Below are 22,579 nucleotides of genomic sequence, written 5' to 3'. Positions count from 1 at the left end.
GCAGTGGAAGAAGGTCGCCTGGTCCGATGAGTCCTGTTTTCTTTTACATCACGTGGACGGACGTGTACCTGGGGTAGTGATGGCACCAGGATGCACTGTGGGAAGACAACAAGCTGGTGGAGGGATTGTGATGCTCTGGGCAATGTTCTGCTGGGAAACCCTGGGTCTGGCCATTCATGTGAACGTCAATTTGACATGTGCCACCCACCTAAACATCGTTGTAGACCAGGTACACTCCTTCATGGCAATGGTATTCCCTGATGGCAGTGGCCTCTTTCAGCAGGATTATGCGCACTGCCACACTGCACACATTGTTCGGGAATGGTTTGAGGAACATGATGAAGAGTTCAAGGTGTTGCTCTGGCCTCCAAATTCCCCAGATCTCAGTCCGATCCACGGCATCTCCAACTTGCAACTTACAGGACTTGAAGGACCTGCTGCTAATGTCTTGGTGCCAGATACCACAGGACACCTTCAGGGGTCTTATAGAGTCCACGCCTCGGTGGTCATAATGTTTTGGTTCATCAGTGTATAACGATTCTAAATGCTGTTTTTATGAACTCATAATAACGGGAAGTTTGGACTACATGGAAAATGTGAATATTAGGATCCCGACACTCATGTTGTGTTTTTATTTAGTGTCGGTTTCCTGTCACAAGTTTAGCTGGTTTTGTGTTTCTGTTTGTGTGTTCTGTGGTCTAGCACATGGCTTCCATTTATGTCCTGTCACCATGCACCATGTGCTTTGTCTGGTGTCTTGACACCACTCCCTCGTCTGCCTTGTTAGTTTCACCTGCTCGCCTCGTTTGCCCTCCTGATTTGTCTCCTTATTATATATTCTGTCTGTTTCCTAGTGTGGTTGTCAGTTTGTCATCAATGTTTTTCTCTTATGCAGTTTCCCTTCAGTTTTCAGTATTGTGATTTATCTCTTTGGTTGTTTTTTGTTCATGTGCCTACCCTTTGCTTTTTCCTGTTTGTTTGTTTGTTTTTTTCTGCCATGCCTGTGTTGTTCGGCCTGTATCTTGGTTTTGAACTTTTTGCATTTTCTGTTTTTGAATCTTTGTATTTTGTCATAAAGATTTCTTCTGTTTGTCCTGATCCTGTCTGCGACTGAGTCCTGTTCCCCAAATCCTTGAAAATATAAGCTGACCATATTGGACTCCGCAGACAATGGTCATCTTTTTGACCCCAACCTTTAACCGCTTCGTTGCTCTACCTCCAAGAACAGGCTCAAGGTCTGTCAGCCCCAAAATATTTTGATGGGGATACAGACACCATGATTCCTTTATGGCACAGTTTGACTGACTTTTTAAAGAGCAATCGCTCCTGCTCCTTGCTGAACTTCTAAGGGTCACATTTATCTCCTTTTTGACATGGCAAAATTTCTGCAGAAGATTTTATTCCATTTCTAAGGAACGTTGCGGCGCTACTGAGGTCATGAGGGCTGTCTTGGTCTTTTATGGCAGAGTGTTCTCAGAGGGTCCCATGCTGGCCGCTTCAATTTCTCTTGTAGGTAGGCTCCTTTCCTCGCTGCTGCAGGTGAGTCGTCGCTTATTTTGGGCTTGTTTTTCCAGACTAGGTCTCTCGTTTCTTTTGTGAGATATGGCAACACTACAACTGGTATATTACCCACCATTAGCACTGAGTACTGTCATTTTAAAAAGAATGTTATTAGCCATTCTTTTATTTTGTTCTAACTGGTTACCATTTGGAAAGGAGGCCACAGAACGCTGGAATAGGAACAAAAAATACAGTTTCTGCTCCGAACGACAGACACACATCAGCTTTAACTTCAAATAGCAACATCATCGTCAAAGACTTCAATCTTACCGCATGCTCTTGAAAAAGCTGAATTTACTAGATGACTTACAAGTCATATGAATTAATTGGAGTGGTGGTGGCGTAGTGGGCTAAAGCACAGAACTTGTGAGCAGAAGGTTGCCATTTGATCCCCACTGCCACCACCATTGTGTCCTTGAGCAAGGCACTTAACTCCAGGGGGATTGTCCCTGTAATAAGTGCACTGTAAGTCCCTTTGGATAAAAGCGTCTGCCAAATGTGTAAATGTAATTGGATTTAAAAGACAAAACAGCTCATCTGTATAGATATGGTGTATTGTCAAAATGTCTAAAATGCAGGCATGTACACACAAATCCTCACTCACATGTTTTCAAAAGCCTGATATTTCATAGCAAAACATGAAATGAGAAATGTAAAACAAGTTTACTTACTGCCAACATCTAGTCTGGCATTGCAGTTGGACATGCCCACTTCATTAATGGCAGATACAGTGTACCATCCGGCATCAGATTTCATCACTGGATCAATGATCAGACACTGCTTCCCTGAACTGTCCTGAGAAAGACTGACACACACCAAACATTACTAGAAATGTCTAAAAGACCAGATTAATAAAGATTTTAATTAGGGAAGAAATAACCTGTATTTGCTGAACATTTTAACAAATTGTGGCATGAAGTTTCCCAAAAAATGATGGGTAAATTATTTTTAAAAAAGTGCCTGAATGTATCTCTAACATTAGGACCAGGTGAATTTCTTCAAATCCTGATATTCTTTTTTTTTTTTTTTTTTTTTAAATAAAGCTCATATATCACAGAAAGCATTTCACCTGACCATTCTCTTCCTTCATCTCATATTGTCTTTTAACCATAATTAAATCAAATGCATGCAGAAAGTTGTTGGTGTTCTGGAGGAAAATTCAGCAAAGGTTTCAACAGTTTTGGGGAAGAAAGGGTTGATCTTGTGGTATACATTTGCAGTCTGTTAAGTTTTAATATTATTTCATATATGGTGAAACAGGATAGTTCACTCCAAAATAGAAAATGTCATCATTTACTCACATTCATGTTGCTCCAAACCTGTATGACTTTTCTCCGGAAAAAAAAAAAAAGGTTATTTTGCAGTGATTTGACTTTAATTGAATGGCAAAGAGCAGTGAGGACATTCAGCAAAATGATTTATGTTTCACAGAAGAAACAAAATATGAGGCACATGAGGGTGAGTAAATGATGATGAGTAAATGATTTGGGTGAACTATTCATTTGACACAACTGTCAACTGGCATGAAAACATGTAAAATAATAAATGAAATAAAACAAAATAGTCCTTGAGGTGTATAAAACATCTATATTTTTTCTTCATTTGTAATTCATCATTTTATCCATGTAAATATACTTTAGGATATTTTTATTTTTTTATCTGCACATAAAACTGATCATGATAGATGACAGACCTCATTCTCATTGGGTCAATACGCAGCATCTCTTTGTCTTTCTTCCAGTATATCTGTGGTGCTGGAGACGCAGACACCTTAGACTCTAACCTCACTGTATCTCCCTCCAGAGCTCGACAATTCCTCATCTTCACCATGAATGAAGGAGGACACAACTGCTCCTGAGCTGAGCACACAAAAAACAACAAAACATCTATTTCACAATCACATAAGACTGATTTGAAGCAATACTGTATAGCAAAGTGCACATATTGTGGTATACACAAACATTTAACTGCTTATTATCACTAAATCTTTGAATAAACAACCATTTTTGACTTAAATGTTTCATGAACTACTATGCAGTGTATTTTCAAGTCCCAGTCATATAAGTCTTAATCAGCTCTAGGTAGTTACGGATTACATTTAGTCTGGATTATGTAATCCGATTACAAAAATTGATTACATATTAATCAGGCAAAGGCAATAAATTGTTAACAATTTACAGTGCATTATAAATATGGGCTTTATAGAAAGTGATACTAAAATCTGATTACAATTTTCAGGGTTGGGGAGAAACGGAATACATGTAACAGGATTACGCATTTAAAATACAAAATATAAGTAACTGTATTCCACTACAGTTACAATTGAAATCATTGGTAATTAGAATACAGTTACATTCAAAAAGTATTTTGATTACTGAAGAGATTACTTTGCATTTTAGTGTCATTTGTTTCATTTAATATTTAGTCCTTTCAGATGGAAAACATTTATACATATAAATGATGTGATTCAAAGTGCATTTGAACAGCGGTGAAACACTTTCTTATGATGTGTTACATTCATACGAGCAGACAGAGAAGTAAGTTTGAAGTAAGTTTGGAGCAGAAGAAATAGAAATAAACCTTGTGTAAATTGTCAGCTTTACGCTAAGATAAAATGCTATTTCTAGCCATTTTACATGCACATGTTACCAGGCACGATCATATTTTTTTATCAAGAAAATTCACGTTAGATCACAGTGTTTTCTTTCTCTACTATTACCTTTGATATTAGGGCAAAAATCTTATTCTTGATAATAATTTTTGTATTGTTTTCCTGTAAAAATATCAAAAAAAGATCAGTTTGACTTATCTTGTTTTAGAAACAACACTGCATAAGATATTTAGGTTTTTCAGAGAATGTATTTTTAACATGTGTATTTTGTCTTACTGTACTGACAGAGTTTTTATAGTCAAAACAAGTGAAAAAATCTACCAGTGCTGAAGAAGTAATCCAAAGTATTTAGAATACGTTACTGACCTTGAGTAATCTAACGGAATATGTTACAAATGACATTTTACAGCATGTATTCTGTAATCTGTAGTGGAATACATTTCAGAAAGTAACACTCCCAACCCTGACAATTTTAGAGAAGCAATTAGTAAATTGTTGTGGATTACTTTTTTAGTAATTTACCAAACACTGATCACAATATTACAATAAAGTGAACAAAGGGGTGGATTTAAAATAATTTCACTACTTTCAAGTTTCAGTGGATGTTGCTTCAAATTGTCTCTTCTAACATGAAAAACTGTTGATTTATTAAGAAATATTACTTTTTCCTTTCTCTAACTGAAATGTTTCAAACTAAACATGTTTTCTTGATAATATTGTTTAATTTATAATTTGTATGTCCTCAGTATCACATTACATCCTGATAGTATTTAGTAATGTAATCTAAAAAATAAAAACCAGCTCTTTAATGACTTCATCCCCCAGGAAGTGATTTTTGGAAGGAAAACAACAGCACAGACATCAGTAAGTATTAGCTATGGATTCGATGAATTCACGGATGTTTTGTGATATTAGTTGGTTTGTCTCTCTCTAAAACATATCCTGTATAATTACAGAAATCAGTTTGATAATATAAAAATTTCAAAAGACTGTAAAATAATAAAACTTAACTTCATGTTGACACCCTCATGTAAGCTAACTCTCAATCAATACAAATCTACTATACCCTTATAGAAATACCTCCTTAAATTTTTACAAGCATATTCATTTTTATTAAAAGTTACTAAGTTCAAAAGGTATTTATAAAACAGGATTGACTCATAGCAAAGCTCCCCACAAAGATATTCCCAACCTTGGGAAGTCTGCATGTTGTATGCCGACTCACCGACAAGCACCATCTCCCATCAGACATTTTTGCACTGGCTCAAGAGTTTTTACCTCGCTTGTGGTGTGACCTGAAGTGCATTGCATCAGCAGCAAGAGAGACCTGGTTTCAAAACCCATGTTGAAATCAGGAAGTAATTGCATTTGCATGATCATCAGTGACGAGCGTGATTCTGAGGCTGCATTTTTCCCTCTAATATAACATTTTTACTCCACTATTGTTTAGGTTTAGGTTCAGGTTCAGGGATTGTATTGGGCTGTACAGTTTTTAAAATATGCATTCCTCTTCACTGTTTTACAGCGTATACATCTGAAAACAACTCGCTTCACAACTCGCTTTTGGCGCCCCTTCGTGGACATTTCACCCAGAAAATGGAGCTCACACATGCCCATAAGATTAACAAAACGTATTGCTTTGGCAACTGGGGGCAGTGTTTCGAATTTTCGTAAGCACAGACCAATTTTAGCTAAAGAAAAGTTAACCTACTGTTTCCGATTTCATTGTGTTCAACTCTGTCTGCTTTTCCACCATTACAAAGAATATAACATGGTTCTTCAATTTACACAGATTATAAGATGCTCACCAATCACATCCAAGCGCAGGGAGAAGCGGCTCTGTCCAGCACGGTTCTTTGCTACACATTCATAAACTCCTGCATGGTGAATGGTCACTATCTCAATGATGAAAGAGTGGACACTCTTTTCACACACCAGCATTTTATGATAATCATCAGGCTGGATGGGTTTCCCATCCAGATACCAAGAAATATCTGGGGTCGGCAAACCTACAACCTGCAGGAACAAAATGTAAGATTGGTAACTGTCGCTGCTTCCGAATATCCATACTTCTCTTCTATATAGTATGTCAAAAACATAATGTCAAACTGTATGTCCAAATTCTCAGTATTCATAAAACAGTAGCGAGAAATACCTAGGTTATACCAGATTACCTACTATTTCCAGCGAGATTCTGAAGTGTGGATTGACTGAACACTTTACTTTCCCATAATGCCTCGGGAGCTAAGGAGACCCCATGTTCAAAACTCTGAATTTGAAGAAATGGCAACGGACTGCAAGTGCTACATATACCAAGAAAGTTGTTCCTTGTGCTTACATTTTGCTTGTTTAACAAAACCAGAGTAGATTATTTTAACAGTTGTTTTTATTACGTCATAAATTCATATATTATTATACACTCTTAAGTAAACAAAACCAACATGGATGAGAAGCATTGCTGAAGGAGGAATGCAGCTGACCCTTTATCCGCCTTCTAAAAGGGTTAAGTTGGAAGTGTGGAAGTATTTAGTGTTCCATAAAAAAGAAGAGTGATTGTTGGTTGAAGATGGTTTCCCTTTGTATAAAACGTGGCAGAAAAGTGGCAGCGAAACACGGGGACACCTCTAACATGTTTGCAACAAAGTGAACTGTTGTTGCCATTTGAAGATAATGTGCAGCATGCTTTCAAGTGGCCAAAGAGCAGTTTGCTAAAACTCCGCTAGCTACACATTAATGTAGTAACAAATAAAATACAGTTGTAATCAGCTTATACTAAATCCTGTAATTAATAATGACAATGTGGCACAATGATGATTTTAATATTAAGTTCAAGTTGGAACGCAACGCAATCGAACATTGCTTTACAGTGTGAGTGAACTTGCGGTTAGTAAATTTGTAGCTATATATTAGCAACTGGCTTGCTATCCAGAAAAAAATATGTATACTATTGTTGTATCCAATTAGTTTTTTAAATGTTCAGGGTTCTTTTAAAAGTTCTTTATTATCTGTTCATTTAAAAGGGCAGTTTGGTATTGAAAAAAGTTATTAAACTTGTTATTAAGAGAACAACAACAAAGTTTGTTTATCTTTTAACCCATTTCATAATGCAATTCAATACGTGATAATACCGTATACCATGGTAAAAGCTTCTGCAATTATCGTAATGTGAAAATGTTATACATCACATGCCTATAGTAGAGGTGTATTCAAGTCATTGTTTTGTGTGTATTGCATTTTTAATGTGTTTTTGAATAACTTACAGGGGTCATGACATGAGAAATTAAATTTTCATTGATCTATTGACAAATGAGGGTTCATTGTACTATAAAAACATACAGTAAGTTTCAGAACTCTTTTCCTCCTCAATACAAAAAAAGCATTTATTTAAACCAAGCTGCAAAAACGGCTTGTTTGGATTTTCCTTACTTTGTGACGTCACATTCACTTTGTGAATACATCAGCACATGACTGCCTCTACAGCAAGACATCAATGTCTTCTTTTACATCATCACACCCTTGGCCGCCCACTGGCACTCAGTCATAAAGGTGAAGAGAAGAGAAAAAGATGGGCCTACTATTCATCTGTACCAAAGGGGACTTCTTGGACACAGGACACCTTCTTGTGTCCATCATAGTGCCGGCCCTAACTATTAAGCAACATAAGCGGCTGCATAGGGCCCCGTGACCACTAGGGTGCCCCCTACAACAGGATTAGTATAGACAAATAATTATTTGCACTAAGTGTAAATAGAATTGGCCTCACAGCCCAGCTGTCTGCACGGCAAAAATCAGATGGAAACATTTAAAAGTACAAATAAATATGAGACATATGTGAATTTGCCAGTATATGTTAAGGAACTGGGGTGACGCATTAGTAAGACAGCTGACTTGCAGTTTGAGCTACCTGCGTTTGAGTCTAACTTTTACCAGTTTCACTCTTCTTGCCATATCCATCCAAGTGAAGACAGACAGAGGCTGTATGCTGTCAGCCGTTGTAAAGTATAAAGGTGTACATTAAGTGTCTAAGGAGAGTGTGATATAACTGAAAGTAAATATGTGTCCTCGCCATGATCAGGGGTGTGTGTGTGGGGGGGGTTCAGTATGGGTGCACTGAAGGTTAGTTTGGGCACTGCAGAGAAGGTGCGCACCTTTCACTGGCATGTGGGGTGGTGGCTTTCTCCAGCGGCTCAGCATCTCACGGGCCGGGAAATAGTGAGGGCAATGCCGGCGATGCGGTTACCCCTTCACTTTTCTCTTTCACATCTAAAAGTCACATGTGGAGATTTATGGTAAAAGGAATTAAACACTGATCTGTTTCTTACCCACACCTATCATATCGCTTTTGAAGATACGGATTTAAGCACTGGAGTCTTTCAGGTTACTTTTATGCTGAATTTATCTGCTTTTTAGACTTTCAGATTTTTGGCCACCATTCACTTGCATTGCATGGACCTACAGAGATATTCTTCTTAAAATTTTCATTTGTGTTCTGCAGAAGAAAGAAATTCATACACATCTGGGATGGCATGAGGGTGAGTAAATTATGAGAGAATTGTAATTTTTGGGTGAACTATCCCTTTAAGGTTAATTTCAAAATTTAGTCATACATTTTTTAAATATGTTAATATTAGTAAATGCACTAACATGACCTAACAATGATTTTGTTTTATTTATATTAACTATCATTAACAAAGAATAGTAAATGCTGTAAAAATATAAAATTTTCAATGTTAGTTGTTACCTAATACCTTAACTAATAAAATAAAACTTAATAAACATGTAATAGATGAACTGCTATGACCATTATCATGCATCTTGTGCTGCTTTTAAAAGACGCAATGTCAAGTTATAACTCTTAAAAAGAGACCCCCATTCTCCACCTTGCTCTTAGAGTATAAATGCACCCTGGATGCGTTTTTGCAGCCATCTGTGCAATTTTGTTGGTCTATGTAAACATGCACTAGATGGACGTCTTTGACCGTTTTGATGCCTTTCCACCGTTTTGTGCCACGTTTTAAGAGTGATAAAAGCTTAACTTTTAAAAACAAGTCTGTTCTGCTCCTTTCCATTGCTTTCACTGGCTGGGAGAATGGCGTCTCGTTTAGAGTACACAGATGATGGAAGATGAGAGATGTCACGCCTGTGAAGGCCAGTGTCTCTGCTTTGGCCTCTTTTGAAGCATCCCTTCTGGAAACATCAGAAAATAGTGACTGAAGGTTAACAAAGTTCCTGATTGCATCAGTGAAGGATGATATGTCTGAGCGTCATGTTTCACCGTGGATTGTATTACATGTATGTGTGTTTAGAGCATTTAGCCTGTATTATGTGTTTTCGGCTCATATCAGCGTGAATTGCTTGTGAACCAGTCACATTATGATCATGAGTTGGGTCTAAATTCCCCTGCAGTGCCCCCCAGAGTGAGTTATTTCCGCACGTGAAACTGCACAGCCGGGTGAGGGGGACAGAGTGTAGATGAGTATTTTATTGAATTTTTGATTTCTTGTCATTTAATTTAAAAACTGTACATCGTTTAGAAAACATATGAACAAATGGGTTATGTCTGCTGTGCTGTGTTTGTTTTATTTATTTAGTTTATATATAGCTATAAAAATAAATGAACATATAATATCAGCAGTAGGGTTTGCCTGTGCACTGTTTGACATCTCAAACAGACTGTGTGTGTGTGTGTGTGTGTGTGTCTGTGTGTGTGTGTGTGAGTGACAAACCCCAGTGTAAACAGACGTGGCTGCATGCATTGGACAATCACGCTCAGTATGTGTTCACTGTGCATATACAAGTTATCATGGTACTTTTGTGATGAAAACCGAATATGCATCTAATAAGATGTGGCTGTGTGTGGGATGATCACATTTATACAGTACAAGCTGTTAACTGTTATTGTGGTACTTTGGTGACAATTTGGCTGTTTGTTACAAAATTTAAATGTGCTTGAAAAGACTCTTTGAGTAGCTGTTTGTGTGATGAATGACAACCACTACTAATGTAAACAAACATGGCTGCATGCATCGGATGATCACGTTTGGTGTGTTGACTGTGCACATTTGAGCTTTAAACTTTTTATCGTGGTACTTTGGTGATGAGTTGGAAGTATGTGTATAAAATAAAGGTCAACCTGTGCTTCAAAAGACTGTATGAGTAACTGAGAGAATATAAATTACAGGCGCTTGACCAGCGCAGCATGTGTCGGTGCAAAAGCTGATTTGAATCTGGCAGCTTGTAACGTAACTTGCTGTTGCAGAAAGACATATGTGTGATGCTACTCTGCGGAGGCCAGTTATTATTTTTATTATTATTATTATTAGGTACATATGAAAGGGTTAAGCTTTGCAAAGGAACTGGTATTGAAACATTAAAAACACTATTGGACCTAACTGCAAAATTGTAAGTTACTAATTACATTCATGAATCTTTCTATGTAATGACTGTTTGATATTTATAGTTTATGGTGCTGCTGTGCTTGAATGAACAGTCTGATACCTTTAGATGCAATGTGTTGGATATGTGTTATTTGTAAACCCTGAAATTTAGTTTTGTATTGTTGTGGAGGTTTGTTCATTCTCTTCTGATTGAGTTTCAAACATTTATGGCTTTATTCGAGGGGCTGCACGATGTTAGCCAATCATAACAGTGGCTGTTTACATTGAAGTTTAAAGGAGATGCTGAGGCCTAAACAGAGCGTTTTAGACAGAGGGCCAGAGTCAGGGTGGAAAATGATCATATATTACTTAATTTTGACTGTTTTGGTGCAAAATAAACGTTAATATATGTATATAAAAAATGAGTATGTCATGACCCCTTTAAAAAAAATATATATATATATATATAAAAAAAAAAAAAAAAAAATATATATATATATATATATATATATATATATATATATATATATATATGTATTTTTAAAAAGAAGCGTTAACCCAGAGATAATATGAGATAAATCTTTTTTGATAAAGACACCTCTTATTAGGCTGAAACCTTGCTGTCCTTTTGTGGGATCACAAAATCTGTGTGAGCTTTTAAATCGTGCTTTTTTGTGGAAGGTTTTATTCATTATAATGCCCAGCCACATTAATATTTTCTATCTTCTATTTTCTATATTAAGGCCAGAAATATTGGGGTTAGATGCTCTGGTAAAATACATTCATACAGAATATTTTATTATGTCAATAAATTAATATATATTTTTTAAATGTTTGCCTTGAAATCAATTCTGCAGAATCGTCCCTCTTCAACAGTGAGATCTTGAGGCACTTGGACAAAACGGGGGGCAAAACATTTCTCCTGGATGGTGGACGCCTCTGTACCATCTACTCCAGAATGATTCTTCCTAGACCTGCACAGTGAAAACATGATAAACAGAGTAGAACTGAACTGAACTAAATTCAAAAATCAGTTGAGCATGGAAGGAGAGATAAGGGAGACCGGGGCTAGTTGTCACACAGGGAAGTTGTAACAAGTGTTACATCTCAGTAACTATATGGTTTTGAGTCAAAAGTCCAATTACCCAAATGCTTATATTCTCTAGCAGTGGTTTTGTATGTTGGTTTAAAACTTCTAGTTTAAACCCTCTTAAATTAGAATCTGAATTTTTTTAATTCTGTCCTCCAAAGCAAAATTCCAATATCATATTTTTGTTATAGCTGTTGGGTAAACAAGTGAACACAATAAAACCACACAGATACATTCAAGGGTCAACTTACATTATACTTGTACAACAACTTATCTCATTTAGTGTGACAACATGCCCCACTATTGCAGTATGTTGTAAGAATATGTCAATATTTGTTCAATGAACTGTATCTTTTTTCCTGGGAAATAATGGTGGACCAATTTTATTTATTTATTTATTTATTTTTATTTATTTATTTTTTAGACAAGACTTTAAGGTATGTTATACACAGAAATTTGCTTTCAAAAATAAACCCATCTTTAGATATATTCAATGAAGTAAAAAGTGTGACAACTTGCCCAAATCTCCCCTATATACAAACAACATCCATGCCTGGGTTTCCATACTGTAGGTCACAATTCAAACACAGGAACAACAACATATTATCTTGATAATATGACTATTTTTTGCACTTTATTAAATGTTATAAAGCCTACTTGAATAACAAAAAGAAACTAACACACACTGTAAAGTTATTTTCTGGGGTAACATTGGTAGTCATTACAGGCAGGGGTGAGTTCATTTGTCACAGTGACCTCAAAATGTAAGACTGTCTCAATTTGTACCAGAAAAGTCATTCAGTGTTTGACTCAATCACAAATGCCAGCCAGTGTTCTCATAGATTCACCCAAAATGGTGTGTTAGGACTACAAGCACAATAATAAGATAAATGCACTTCAGTTACAAACTCCAAACTTCATATTCCTAATGCAAAACAACATTTACCATATTCCTCCAGGGTGATGAGCTTCTGGAGAGCCTGGCTGTTAGAATAGTGCAGATAAATTACTTGAATATGCACTGACAAAATATTTGCGTATACAGACATATTAGACATATTAGACAGACAGACAGATGGACAGGGATGTATTGAGACCTGAGTGTATACACGGAGTATTATAATCATAACATCAAAATGAATAGCTCAAGCACCCATGCTATTTTGGGCTCATGGAGAGGAAGTTATCTATTGGGTCTGGCTTTTGAAAATTCCAGTTGAAGACAACTAGAGTGATGGGAGCAGATGAACTTAAACTGCCACTCCCGGGGACCAGTGATTTTTTTCAGTGATATAATACATACTACACTATCACTAAATTATGCAAACACCCCCTTCTAATTAATGGGTTTGGCTGTGACTGTAATTCCAGTAAAAAACAAATCTTAATGCAACACCACACATTGAGATTCTAGAGAATTCTGTGCTTGCAACAGTTTGGGGGGTGGGGCCTTTTCTGTTCCAGCATGAAAATGCCCCCATGCACAAAGCGAGGTACATGTAAAAAACAGTTTACTGCATCTGGTGTGGAAGAACTTGACAGTCCTCACTGATGCTCTAAGCATTAATGGCATAGCAATAAGATATGTCCTCACAGAAATACGCCCAGATAGCAAACTTATTTTGGCCCGAATCTGGCTGCATTCCACCTGGGAGTTTGGCCCACATACCACATGTAATTACGGTTCAAAATTATAGCCACTAGAAGCATAGTCCCTAGAAGGGGATGTCTATATATTTTTGACAATACCATGAAATATTATGAAATGTGAGCATGGATAAGAAGCGAAATGTATTTATTTCTTTAAAATGAAAAACAGAATGAAATACCCCTGGAAATGAAAAACAATACATTAGGGATGAACTGATACCATTTAAAAAAAAAAAAAAAACATTTGTACCAGTACTGATAATTTATTTTCGGCTACTCGTTGATAGCAATACCTGTTTTATTTTTTGTGAATTCCACATCAACAGTTTATTTAAATGTTATCAACAAAATAGTGTCCAAATGAATGAATTCATTAAAACTTTAATCAAATGAAAATAGAACAATTCATTTTAAACATAATATTGTTTTGTTTTTTCTACTGAAGTGCTGTTACAGTATACAGAATACATGACAAATCCAAAATATAATATTTGAGTTATTTTTGTCAAATAAAGTGCTGCATAACAGGGCATCACAGATGTGAGATATTACTTAAATATAATACAATTACTACTGATTTATAATTATTGTTATTATTATTATTATTATTATTATTAGTGGTAGTATTACAGTGAATATTACATAACTATACAGTAGTGATATATTTCTGTGAAATCTTTTTCCATTTAAATTTAGCTTTTATTTTGGAGTGAAGTGTAGGATCTGACTAGCCAGGGAGAAGGAAATTAGGATTAGGACAGAATTACACCAAGATGGCCTATAATTCCAGGAAATTCCTCTAAGCATTAAGAAGCCAGGAATTCGGACGGGCGTCAAGGAGTCTGAGTTGACCTGCATCTGGCCAATGTAACTGTCACTAAACAAGGGAGGGTGTCCAGAAAAACCCAAACTTTACCCAAAACCCCCAAAACTGGCAAGCACATTCCAGAGAAAGAATTGTGACCATGGAAGCCTGGGGTTTCCAGAAATCAAAAGAAGCTCCTTTGTTCCATTCATTCAGTCAGAACACATGAACACTTAAAAATCTATACTGAATGACCATCATGTGACAGTCAGCCATTATACCCATCACATGCTTAAAAATCATTGTTCAAGACAGAGCGATTGAACAGACACGCACTGGATCTGAACTGTTGAACAGTGTTTACAATGCGTATATTTTATGAACTATAACACTATCAAAAAATTCGTTGTATCATCATTCTACACTTCACAATGCACATAACCGAATTTTATATGCTAACTGTGGTTAGAATCAAAGAATGCATTATTCTGGCCTTATAATTCTGCTCAATTATACAATGTATAATAATGTATATTCAAATGTTAATGTGAGTGAAATAGGCCTGGGTAGCTCAGCAAGTATTGACGCTGACTACCACCCCTGGAGTCGTGAGTTCGAATCCATGGTGTGCTGAGTGAATCCAGCCAAGTCTCCTAAGCAATCAAATTGGCCCGGTTGCTAGGGAGGGTAGAGTCACATGGGGTAACCTCCTTGTGGTCGTGATTAGTGGTTCTCGCTCTCTATGGGGCGCATGGTAAGTTGTGCGTGGCTTGCAGAGAGTAGCATGAGCCTCCACATGCGGAGTCTCCGCGGTGTCATGTACAACGAGCCACGTGATAAGATGCACGAATTAACGGTCTCAGAAGTGGAGGCAACTGATACTTGTCCTCCACCACCCAGATTGAGGTGAATAACCACGCCACCATGAGGACCTACTAAGTAGTGGGAATTGGGCATTCCAAATTGGAAGAAAAGGGGATAAAAAAGTGGAGTGAAGTAACCATAAAGAGAAAGTTTGTCGTGTTTCGTATGTAAATGCTTGCCTGTTTATGTAGAGAATGTTGATGCTAACAAATGTCATGTCTCTTGCACTGATTTCATTATATAAAAGTCAGGATAAAAGTATGTTCACTTTTTGAGCGGGAAAACTGACAAACCTAAGAACAATGGGCCATAAATGATTTTGAGGGAAGTACAGAAATGATCATGTGACCCAGCAAAAGACACTGCAGATTGGCTCAAAACACCTTTGGGGTGCGGCCAACCTCAACTCTCAAAACCTCCCTGTCTAGGACGAACTCTGCTATCTTGGCTCTTAGATCTTGCTCTTCTGAACCCTTCTTTGACTGGCTTTGCTTTGGCACCCCTCTGCCCAGATTCTGCACAATGTAGAGTTCAGGAAATTTCGGAACGCAAAGTTCCAAGGAGCTCTTCTCTCCTCTCTGCTCAACAATTTGCACACACATGACAGTGAGTCGCGAGTCTACCTTAAGGGAGGCCTTGCTTCAAAGCTCCGTCTGATAATTCCAGAAACATCGACGGAGAACAACCAGAACTTTCCACGGACCCAGCCAAAGAACCAAAGCAACGCAATGCAATGGAACACAAGTACACCTCCAGACTTTTGTTAGAAAGTGCTGGTGTATTATTTAAATACTCCGGGTAATCCGACTGCAAGTCGAGGTATACTAAATGAAGTATCGATGGTTCAGGGCATGGTCTATAGACCCCATAAAGTTCAATTTTCTCTGTTACAGTTCATTTCCATTCACCTTCTGTTACAGTTCACTCACCAACCTGTTTTTATGTTTGTCTATGTGTGTTAGTTAGTTTGATGTTGTAGATTAGAAATAAAGCCTTGTTTGTATTTAAAGAGGATGTGACTGGTATATTTTGATAAATAATCTCGTCAAATGATTCTTAAAGATCTACGCTCCATGCTCGAACAATATTTCAACATATTTGTGATAATATTTTCAATGGCTATGAGAATAGTGTTATACTAAGGAGTTAACAGATGCGTCATATCAACTCAGCGTGGCCGAGTGATCAGATGTACACCTTAATTATTTCAGTTTTTCCCAAATTAATCATAATTCCCTTCTTGAGCTAAAATTCCTCATATAAATTGTGAGCAGATACAATGAGCCTGTTGTATTACATATTTAATTGTGGAGAATTTGTATTCAGATTTCTAATCTGATCATTTGTCATTTATCCTTCATATAATGGTGGTCGAATGCGGGCAAGATTCCCAAACTAATTTACACTAACTGTCAAAAGTTTAGGGTCACTTACTCATTCTTTATTATTATTATTTGTCACATTTAAGGATAATAGTAAAGTCATCAAAACTATGGAAGAACAGAAATGGAACTATAGGAATTGTGTTTTGAATAAAAAAATAAAAAACAAAATCTTTGTTATATTTTAGCATCTTCAAAGTAGTCACCCTTTGCCTAGAATTAGCAGAAATGTACTCTTGACATTTTCTCAACCATCTTTTTGAGGTATCACCTTGGGATGCTTTTTAAACAGTATTAAAGGAGTTCCCATCTATGTTGGGCACTTATTGGCTGCTTTTCTTTATTATTCGGTCCAAGTCATCCATTTCAAAAACTTTTTTTTTTTTAAATAAAATTTTAATTTTGTAATGAAATAAATTAATATGTTGGCACAAATATATTTTTGTCTACTAAACTAATTTCAAACATTTAAGCATACGCCTTCAGATCAAAAGGTTTTTAAGATCATGAGAAACATTTCAGTCAAGTGACCCCAAACTTTTGAATGGCAGTGTACATATAAACTCCTACATATTATTGGTGAATAAATGTGAGCATATTTAAATCTGCCCATTACATTTAGCATTCCATTATACAATTCTTACATATTATTGGTGACGAATGCTGGCAGTTGTAAATATACCCTGCCACAAAGTCGCTTATTTCCTACAGAAGTCTGTATGTGCCCTGCACAACAAAGTGAATTAGGGATCTGCTACAAACAGAGCGTGCAATGCTCACGATGGTGTTTTCCATGAATGAGTCATGGTGCCACCAACTCCACACATTCACTTTGAAATGTGCAGCACAAGCAAACCATATATTTATGTCATTAAATCAGAGCCTTCTGCTTTAATATTCACACTAGGACATAACATGACTTTAATCTGTACACTGAATGTTTATGGAATTACATTCATATGTCAGATGGTATCAGTTTTTGATATCAGAGCATTTTTACAAGCATGAGTACAAGTACATGAGCATGGTATCGGACCTGATTCTGATACCAGTATCGTAATGGGACATCCATAATTATACTTTTCATTCAACACTGATTAATATGAAAGATGAATAAAACAAAAAGTTGTCCAGAGCTACTTTAAAAGGTGGGTGAAATAAATTGAAGATGCATGATATTCATCATCTACATGTGATTCCATGTCGTCTGTATATTATAAGTGAACGTGACTATACAAATCTCCTTTTATATAGAATTTTGTACATATTTAATTTGCATGTTGTCAGTAATACAATTTATTTTTAATTATATTTCAAATGATAGTTCTTGACATATTTCATATAATTTTCATTTAAAGCTAAAGTTTTTTTTTCCTCACTAGCTCCACCAAATGGAATTGTAAAAATAAACATTGTTTTCAAACAGCTTACCAAACACTGTCTGCTGTTTATCAACAGATCGTCTCACCCCCAACTCACACTATTCCTTGGTTGAGACCTAATGTTGTTTTTCATTTGATTTAAATACATTTCCCACTTATTTGTTACTATATTGCATTATTTTTTTAATCACATATTTGTTTTATTTTGTCTTTTATATCCCTCCATAGTAAAATAAAGTAGGCTATACAACCACAAATTATTTCAGTTGTACCACTTAAATAGTTTCATAACTTTAAGTTAAATTTTTTTAATATGTAATATTTAAAAAATATATAATATGATATGATAATATATAATACAAAACAATATTAATGAGACCAACAGTGCAACAGTGTTTGTGGACTTGAACCCATGACCTCTACTGTGCTCTACTTTTGATGTAATATCTATATAATCAATGAACTCGTTGAGTAGTCACCATGGATTGCATATTATTTTAAAAGGTATTCAAGTGTTACATTAAACATCAAATAATTGAAAATTACAATACCTGTGCAGGCAGTACACTGAAGGAATTTTCAAGATCAAAGACTGAGGCAGCATTATCTGAACCCAGCAACCTTCTAGCCATACGCTCTTCATAAGATATCTTCTGCTGTGGGTGAAATGCTTACTGTAAGGTTCATTCGTTGGCTTCCTATCACAGATGGAGATAGAAGGAACTCAGGAAAATGTTCAGATACCTGACTGTTCCTTTGTGGAGGAGCTTTGCTTCGTAGCTTCTTCTCCAGGTCTTGGATAAGAGCATCTTTTGAGCCTTGAATCTCTTCATCTGTGGTGCGAGATGCTGGGCGGGAAACCGTCTTCTTCAGAATTGGCTTTGGCAAACTATTGAAAAAAAAAAGCCCAGAGTAAAATGATTGCAAAGAGGATACTCTTTTAAGCTCAGTTGACATACTGGAGATCTCAGTTATGTTGCATCTACAGTAAGTATCAATACAAATTTTAAAGAAATTAGACATTTGTTGACATACAGTAAAAGCTATAAAGTTTTTGTGGAGCAAAGGTCAGATAATTTGTAAGAATTTGATGAGAAATGTTAGAGTTCATATTGAGATTTAGGAGTTTTAATCGCAGACTAGTATCTTGGCAAATCTGAGCAAAGTTTGAAACATTGTTAGGATCTTATCTGAATCTCTAGAGGAAACTCTGGAGTCTTTTTCTCAGAAGAAAAATTGAGAATTTGAAGTTGCACACAGTAATTTTTTGTTCAGTCATCTTGGACATATACTGCCAACTAGCAGCATTTATGCAACATCATGCAAAAGCAACTGTTGTCAGTTATCAATGCCCTAGAAACACACTATTCATAGTCAATCCATGTTTAACTTATTTTGCAGGGAAATTGTCCAATAACAGGGGGGTTACTGACATATAGCTAGTAATGAGGGGAAGATACTGAGTGCACTTTTGAAGAGTTCTCCTTTGTGATTTTCTTTTCTATAGGAGAATATAGCCATATATAAGTGGAAAAATATGGTGTACGTGTTTAGCGGTAATAGACTTACATATTATGTGTGTAGGTAATTTGGGACATGGGTGGAGACTGTAGAGGTGGAGCAGATGTTAACAGGGTATTTGGAGATATGCGGGGTGGAGCAGCTAAAGGAGGATGATTCAGCGACTGACATGGAAAAGACGGAGGTTCTTCTTTGGTCTTTGGCTGTGGGCTGGGTGATCGGGGGAAGCGCCTAGGAGATGGTGACTGAGGTACAGAAATGCATTTTGCCTGGGAGCTTTGAAGTGAAGGCAGAACAGATGATAGGAACGCTGCTGGTGATAGTTTCTCATTGTTTGGAGTACTCTGTACTTTGGGAATCAAAGTTACCCTAGAACACATTGCCGTTTGGATGGGTGCAGGCTGAGCTGGGGTCACTGATGGTCCAGTAGTTGAAGCTGGTGAGATGAGATTATTTGGCTTGTTCATCTCATTGCTGGGCGTATGGAAACTGGGCTGGGACTGGATGAAATGGCGGGGGCGCTCATAATTAAAGGCGCTAGGGGATGGTGAGAAGGTGGGCAGGTCAGCCACATTCATGGCGCTAACCCACGGTTCCACTGGTTTATTCAGCTTGCTGGTGAGAGAAAATGGATGTGGCACACTGTTTTTTACCTCTTCTGATGGATGAGGAGGTTTGGGAGTTGAGGAGACCTCTGTTTCTTCTATAGTGGATTGACTGGCAAAACTGTGTTTGCTATCCGTGACAGCAAGAGTCTTTGTAACTTTTTTGATGCCAGGCTCCAGCACCCTGTGGGAAAAATGTGACTAAGATTACTCAAGTTGAAAGGTGTTGATACAACAAAAGTGATGGGATTTTGGACCAATGAGATTTCATAACCAATGAGATTGCTACCTAGTGCAACTCCACAGAAATAGGGTGCAACAGTCAGGTTCCGATAGTAAAAATTCCAATATATATATTATTTTCATAGGGGAATTGATTTTTAATGATTATGTCTGAACTTTTAAAGACAGACCTACCGTGAGCTTCAAAGTTATTAATCAATGGCATATGCTTCAGTTGAAATCATCAGCCTGTGTTATTTCAACTTCATTTTTTAAAATTGTGTTTAATAGCAGAATGTCCTGGTGAAGAACTACACTACTCATGAATCCTGGAGAGAAAGATCCACCAATCAGAGAGTCGAAGCAACTTCCATGACACAGTGAATAACACAATCAAGCCAGTATTTTACACTAAAATTAATTATACTAACTTTACTTATAGTCAACTACTTTAAATCAATAGTTTTATATTTTTCAATTGTTTTTAATTCAATTAGGTCATTTGCAATGCTTCATGGGACTGTAGTTCATTCCCTCATTAAAAACATTAAGTACACGGTCTTGTACATTTGTCTTTTCGTCCAATTTTCAAATACTCTCTGGAGGCGGGGCAGAGTGCTGTGCTGTGGAGAGTGAAGCGGGGAGATGAGTGGTGAACGATTTCCACCTGTGCTTAACACCTGTCTTGTGTTTTAGTGAGGAGTGATGGGGGCTTTTAAGGAGAAGAGACAGCGGCAGTGGAGAGAGAGAGCCAAGCTGACAAGCTGTGGGTGTGTTGGCCACTGTCGTGACAGAGATTTAAAAAGAAAACCCTGAGTTTTAAGTTAAAGACCACTGTACCATTGTGCAGATGAGCGAATGTGTTTTGTCATTAAAAGACAATTCTGAGTTTGAAATCGCAGTCTCCCACTTCCTCATTCCTTGAACATATTACACTGGTGCCAAAACCCGGGATTTGAGGAAGACAGCTGTCATGGAGTCCTCGCCACTGGCTGACGTGATCAAGACACTCGCTGGCATCCACCAGGCCCTCCTGGAGCTTCACACTGAGCAAGAGCAATGCAAGGGGGTACTCCAGCAGCGACACCGGTCGAGGGACCTCCACCTCTGATCACCCTGGCCAAGATGGGCCCCCAGGACGACCCCGAGACATTTGTGGAGTTATTCGAGTGGGCCGCTGCGGGGTCGAGCTGGCCCCAGACACAGTGGGTGGTCCAGCTGCTGCTCCTGTCGGGGGAGGCCCAGCTCGTGGCCCAACAACTGCCATTGGATAATGTGCTGGTGTACCCAGACCTGAAGCGAGCCATTCTTCAATGGGTCGGTCGGAACCCAGAGCAACATCATCAGTGCTTCCGGGCGCTGACCTTTGGGGAGTTAGGCCGCCCATTCGCCTTCGCCCAGCAGCTCTGGGATGCCTGCCAGAGGTGGCTGCTAGCAGAGGACTGCGACGCCAGGGGAATTGTCAACTTGGTGGTACTAGAGCAGTTCATCGACCGGCTTCCAAAAAAGACAGCAGAGTGGGTCCAGTGCCACCGTCAGATGTCACTGGAGGCTGCAGTCCAGCTGGCTGAGGAACACTTGATGGCATATCTGGGAGATAGCCAAGCTTTTTCTCTCTCTCTCTCCCTCTGTCGCTTCCCCCATCTACCTCTTCCTGCTCCTGTCCCTGCTCCCCACAGGCGGGGGTTTATTCCCCTGAAACCCGCTCCGCAGACCTGGGGGGTTCCGGTGATTCCTCCTACACCCTCTGTGTCTGTTCCCTTTTTCCGCCAGGTTGGAGAATTGGTGGCCGCAGGTGCAGGGGGAAAGCCTGGGCCGGTGTGCTGGTGCTGAGGGGAGTCGGGCCACATCCAGGATCAATGCCCGGTGATGGAGGTGGGGATGTCTGTCCAGATTCCTGACGCATCACACACTGCCCCCGACCAAGCAGGGATGTACTGGATACCTATGAGTATTCAAGGGGGTACCTACCAGGCCTTGGTGGATTCGGGTTGTAATCAGACCTCGATTCACCAATGCCTGGTTCAAGGTGAGGCTTTGGGTACAGCACGCAGGGTGAAGGTGAGGTGTGTGCATGGGGATATTAACAAATAACCATTAGTGCCCATCTCTATTCAATTTAAGGGGCAAAAGCATTTTGCAGAGGCTGTGGATAGTCCCCGCCTCATCCATCCACTAATCCTAGGTACGAATTGGCCAGCATTTACTGCTTTATTGAGGGAAATCTGTGTGGATGGGTCCTGTAACAAAGTGTCACGGTGTGTGGTTTACGATGCACTGGCTGGGGAGGAAGAGCCGGGGCTGTCTACATCAGCTCCGCATCAGGATGATGTAAGGGAGAGGGAAATGCTGGCTTCCCTAGCCCTTGGAGTATTCCCTGCAGCATATTTCTCTCTGGAGCAGACATGAGACGAGACCCTCAGTCATGCCTTTGACCAAGCGAAAGTGATTGATGGTCAACGACTCCAGCCAGATATTGCACTTGCATATTCGTATTTTTTAATTATCAA

The 22,579-nt window shown here is 38.1% G+C and overlaps 1 protein-coding gene across 6 annotated transcripts in view; it reads right to left on the bottom strand.

Annotated features, from left to right (window-relative positions):
* The window catches only part of LOC127413307 (myotilin-like), a 63,727-nt gene that overhangs the window by 1,470 nt on the left and 39,678 nt on the right, over positions 1 to 22,579 (bottom strand). For 3 of the 6 annotated variants that reach the window (XM_051650326.1, XM_051650329.1, XM_051650328.1), the window contains 8 exons: positions 19,291 to 20,031; positions 18,466 to 18,610; positions 18,273 to 18,377; positions 12,585 to 12,622; positions 11,387 to 11,522; positions 5,980 to 6,187; positions 3,254 to 3,419; positions 2,232 to 2,365 (listed from right to left, as the gene is read on the bottom strand). In XM_051650326.1, the coding sequence (XP_051506286.1) occupies positions 2,232 to 2,365; positions 3,254 to 3,419; positions 5,980 to 6,187; positions 11,387 to 11,522; positions 12,585 to 12,622; positions 18,273 to 18,377; positions 18,466 to 18,610; positions 19,291 to 20,031 (1,673 nt within the window). The other 3 variants (XM_051650327.1, XM_051650331.1, XM_051650330.1) reach the window with 2 other exon arrangements.

The sequence above is a fragment of the Myxocyprinus asiaticus genome, chromosome 22 (assembly GCF_019703515.2).
Source record: "Myxocyprinus asiaticus isolate MX2 ecotype Aquarium Trade chromosome 22, UBuf_Myxa_2, whole genome shotgun sequence".
Lineage (NCBI taxonomy): Eukaryota > Metazoa > Chordata > Actinopteri > Cypriniformes > Catostomidae > Myxocyprinus > Myxocyprinus asiaticus.
The sequence above is the reverse complement of the archived record's forward strand: the minus strand, read 5'-3'. Positions and strand labels throughout refer to the sequence as shown.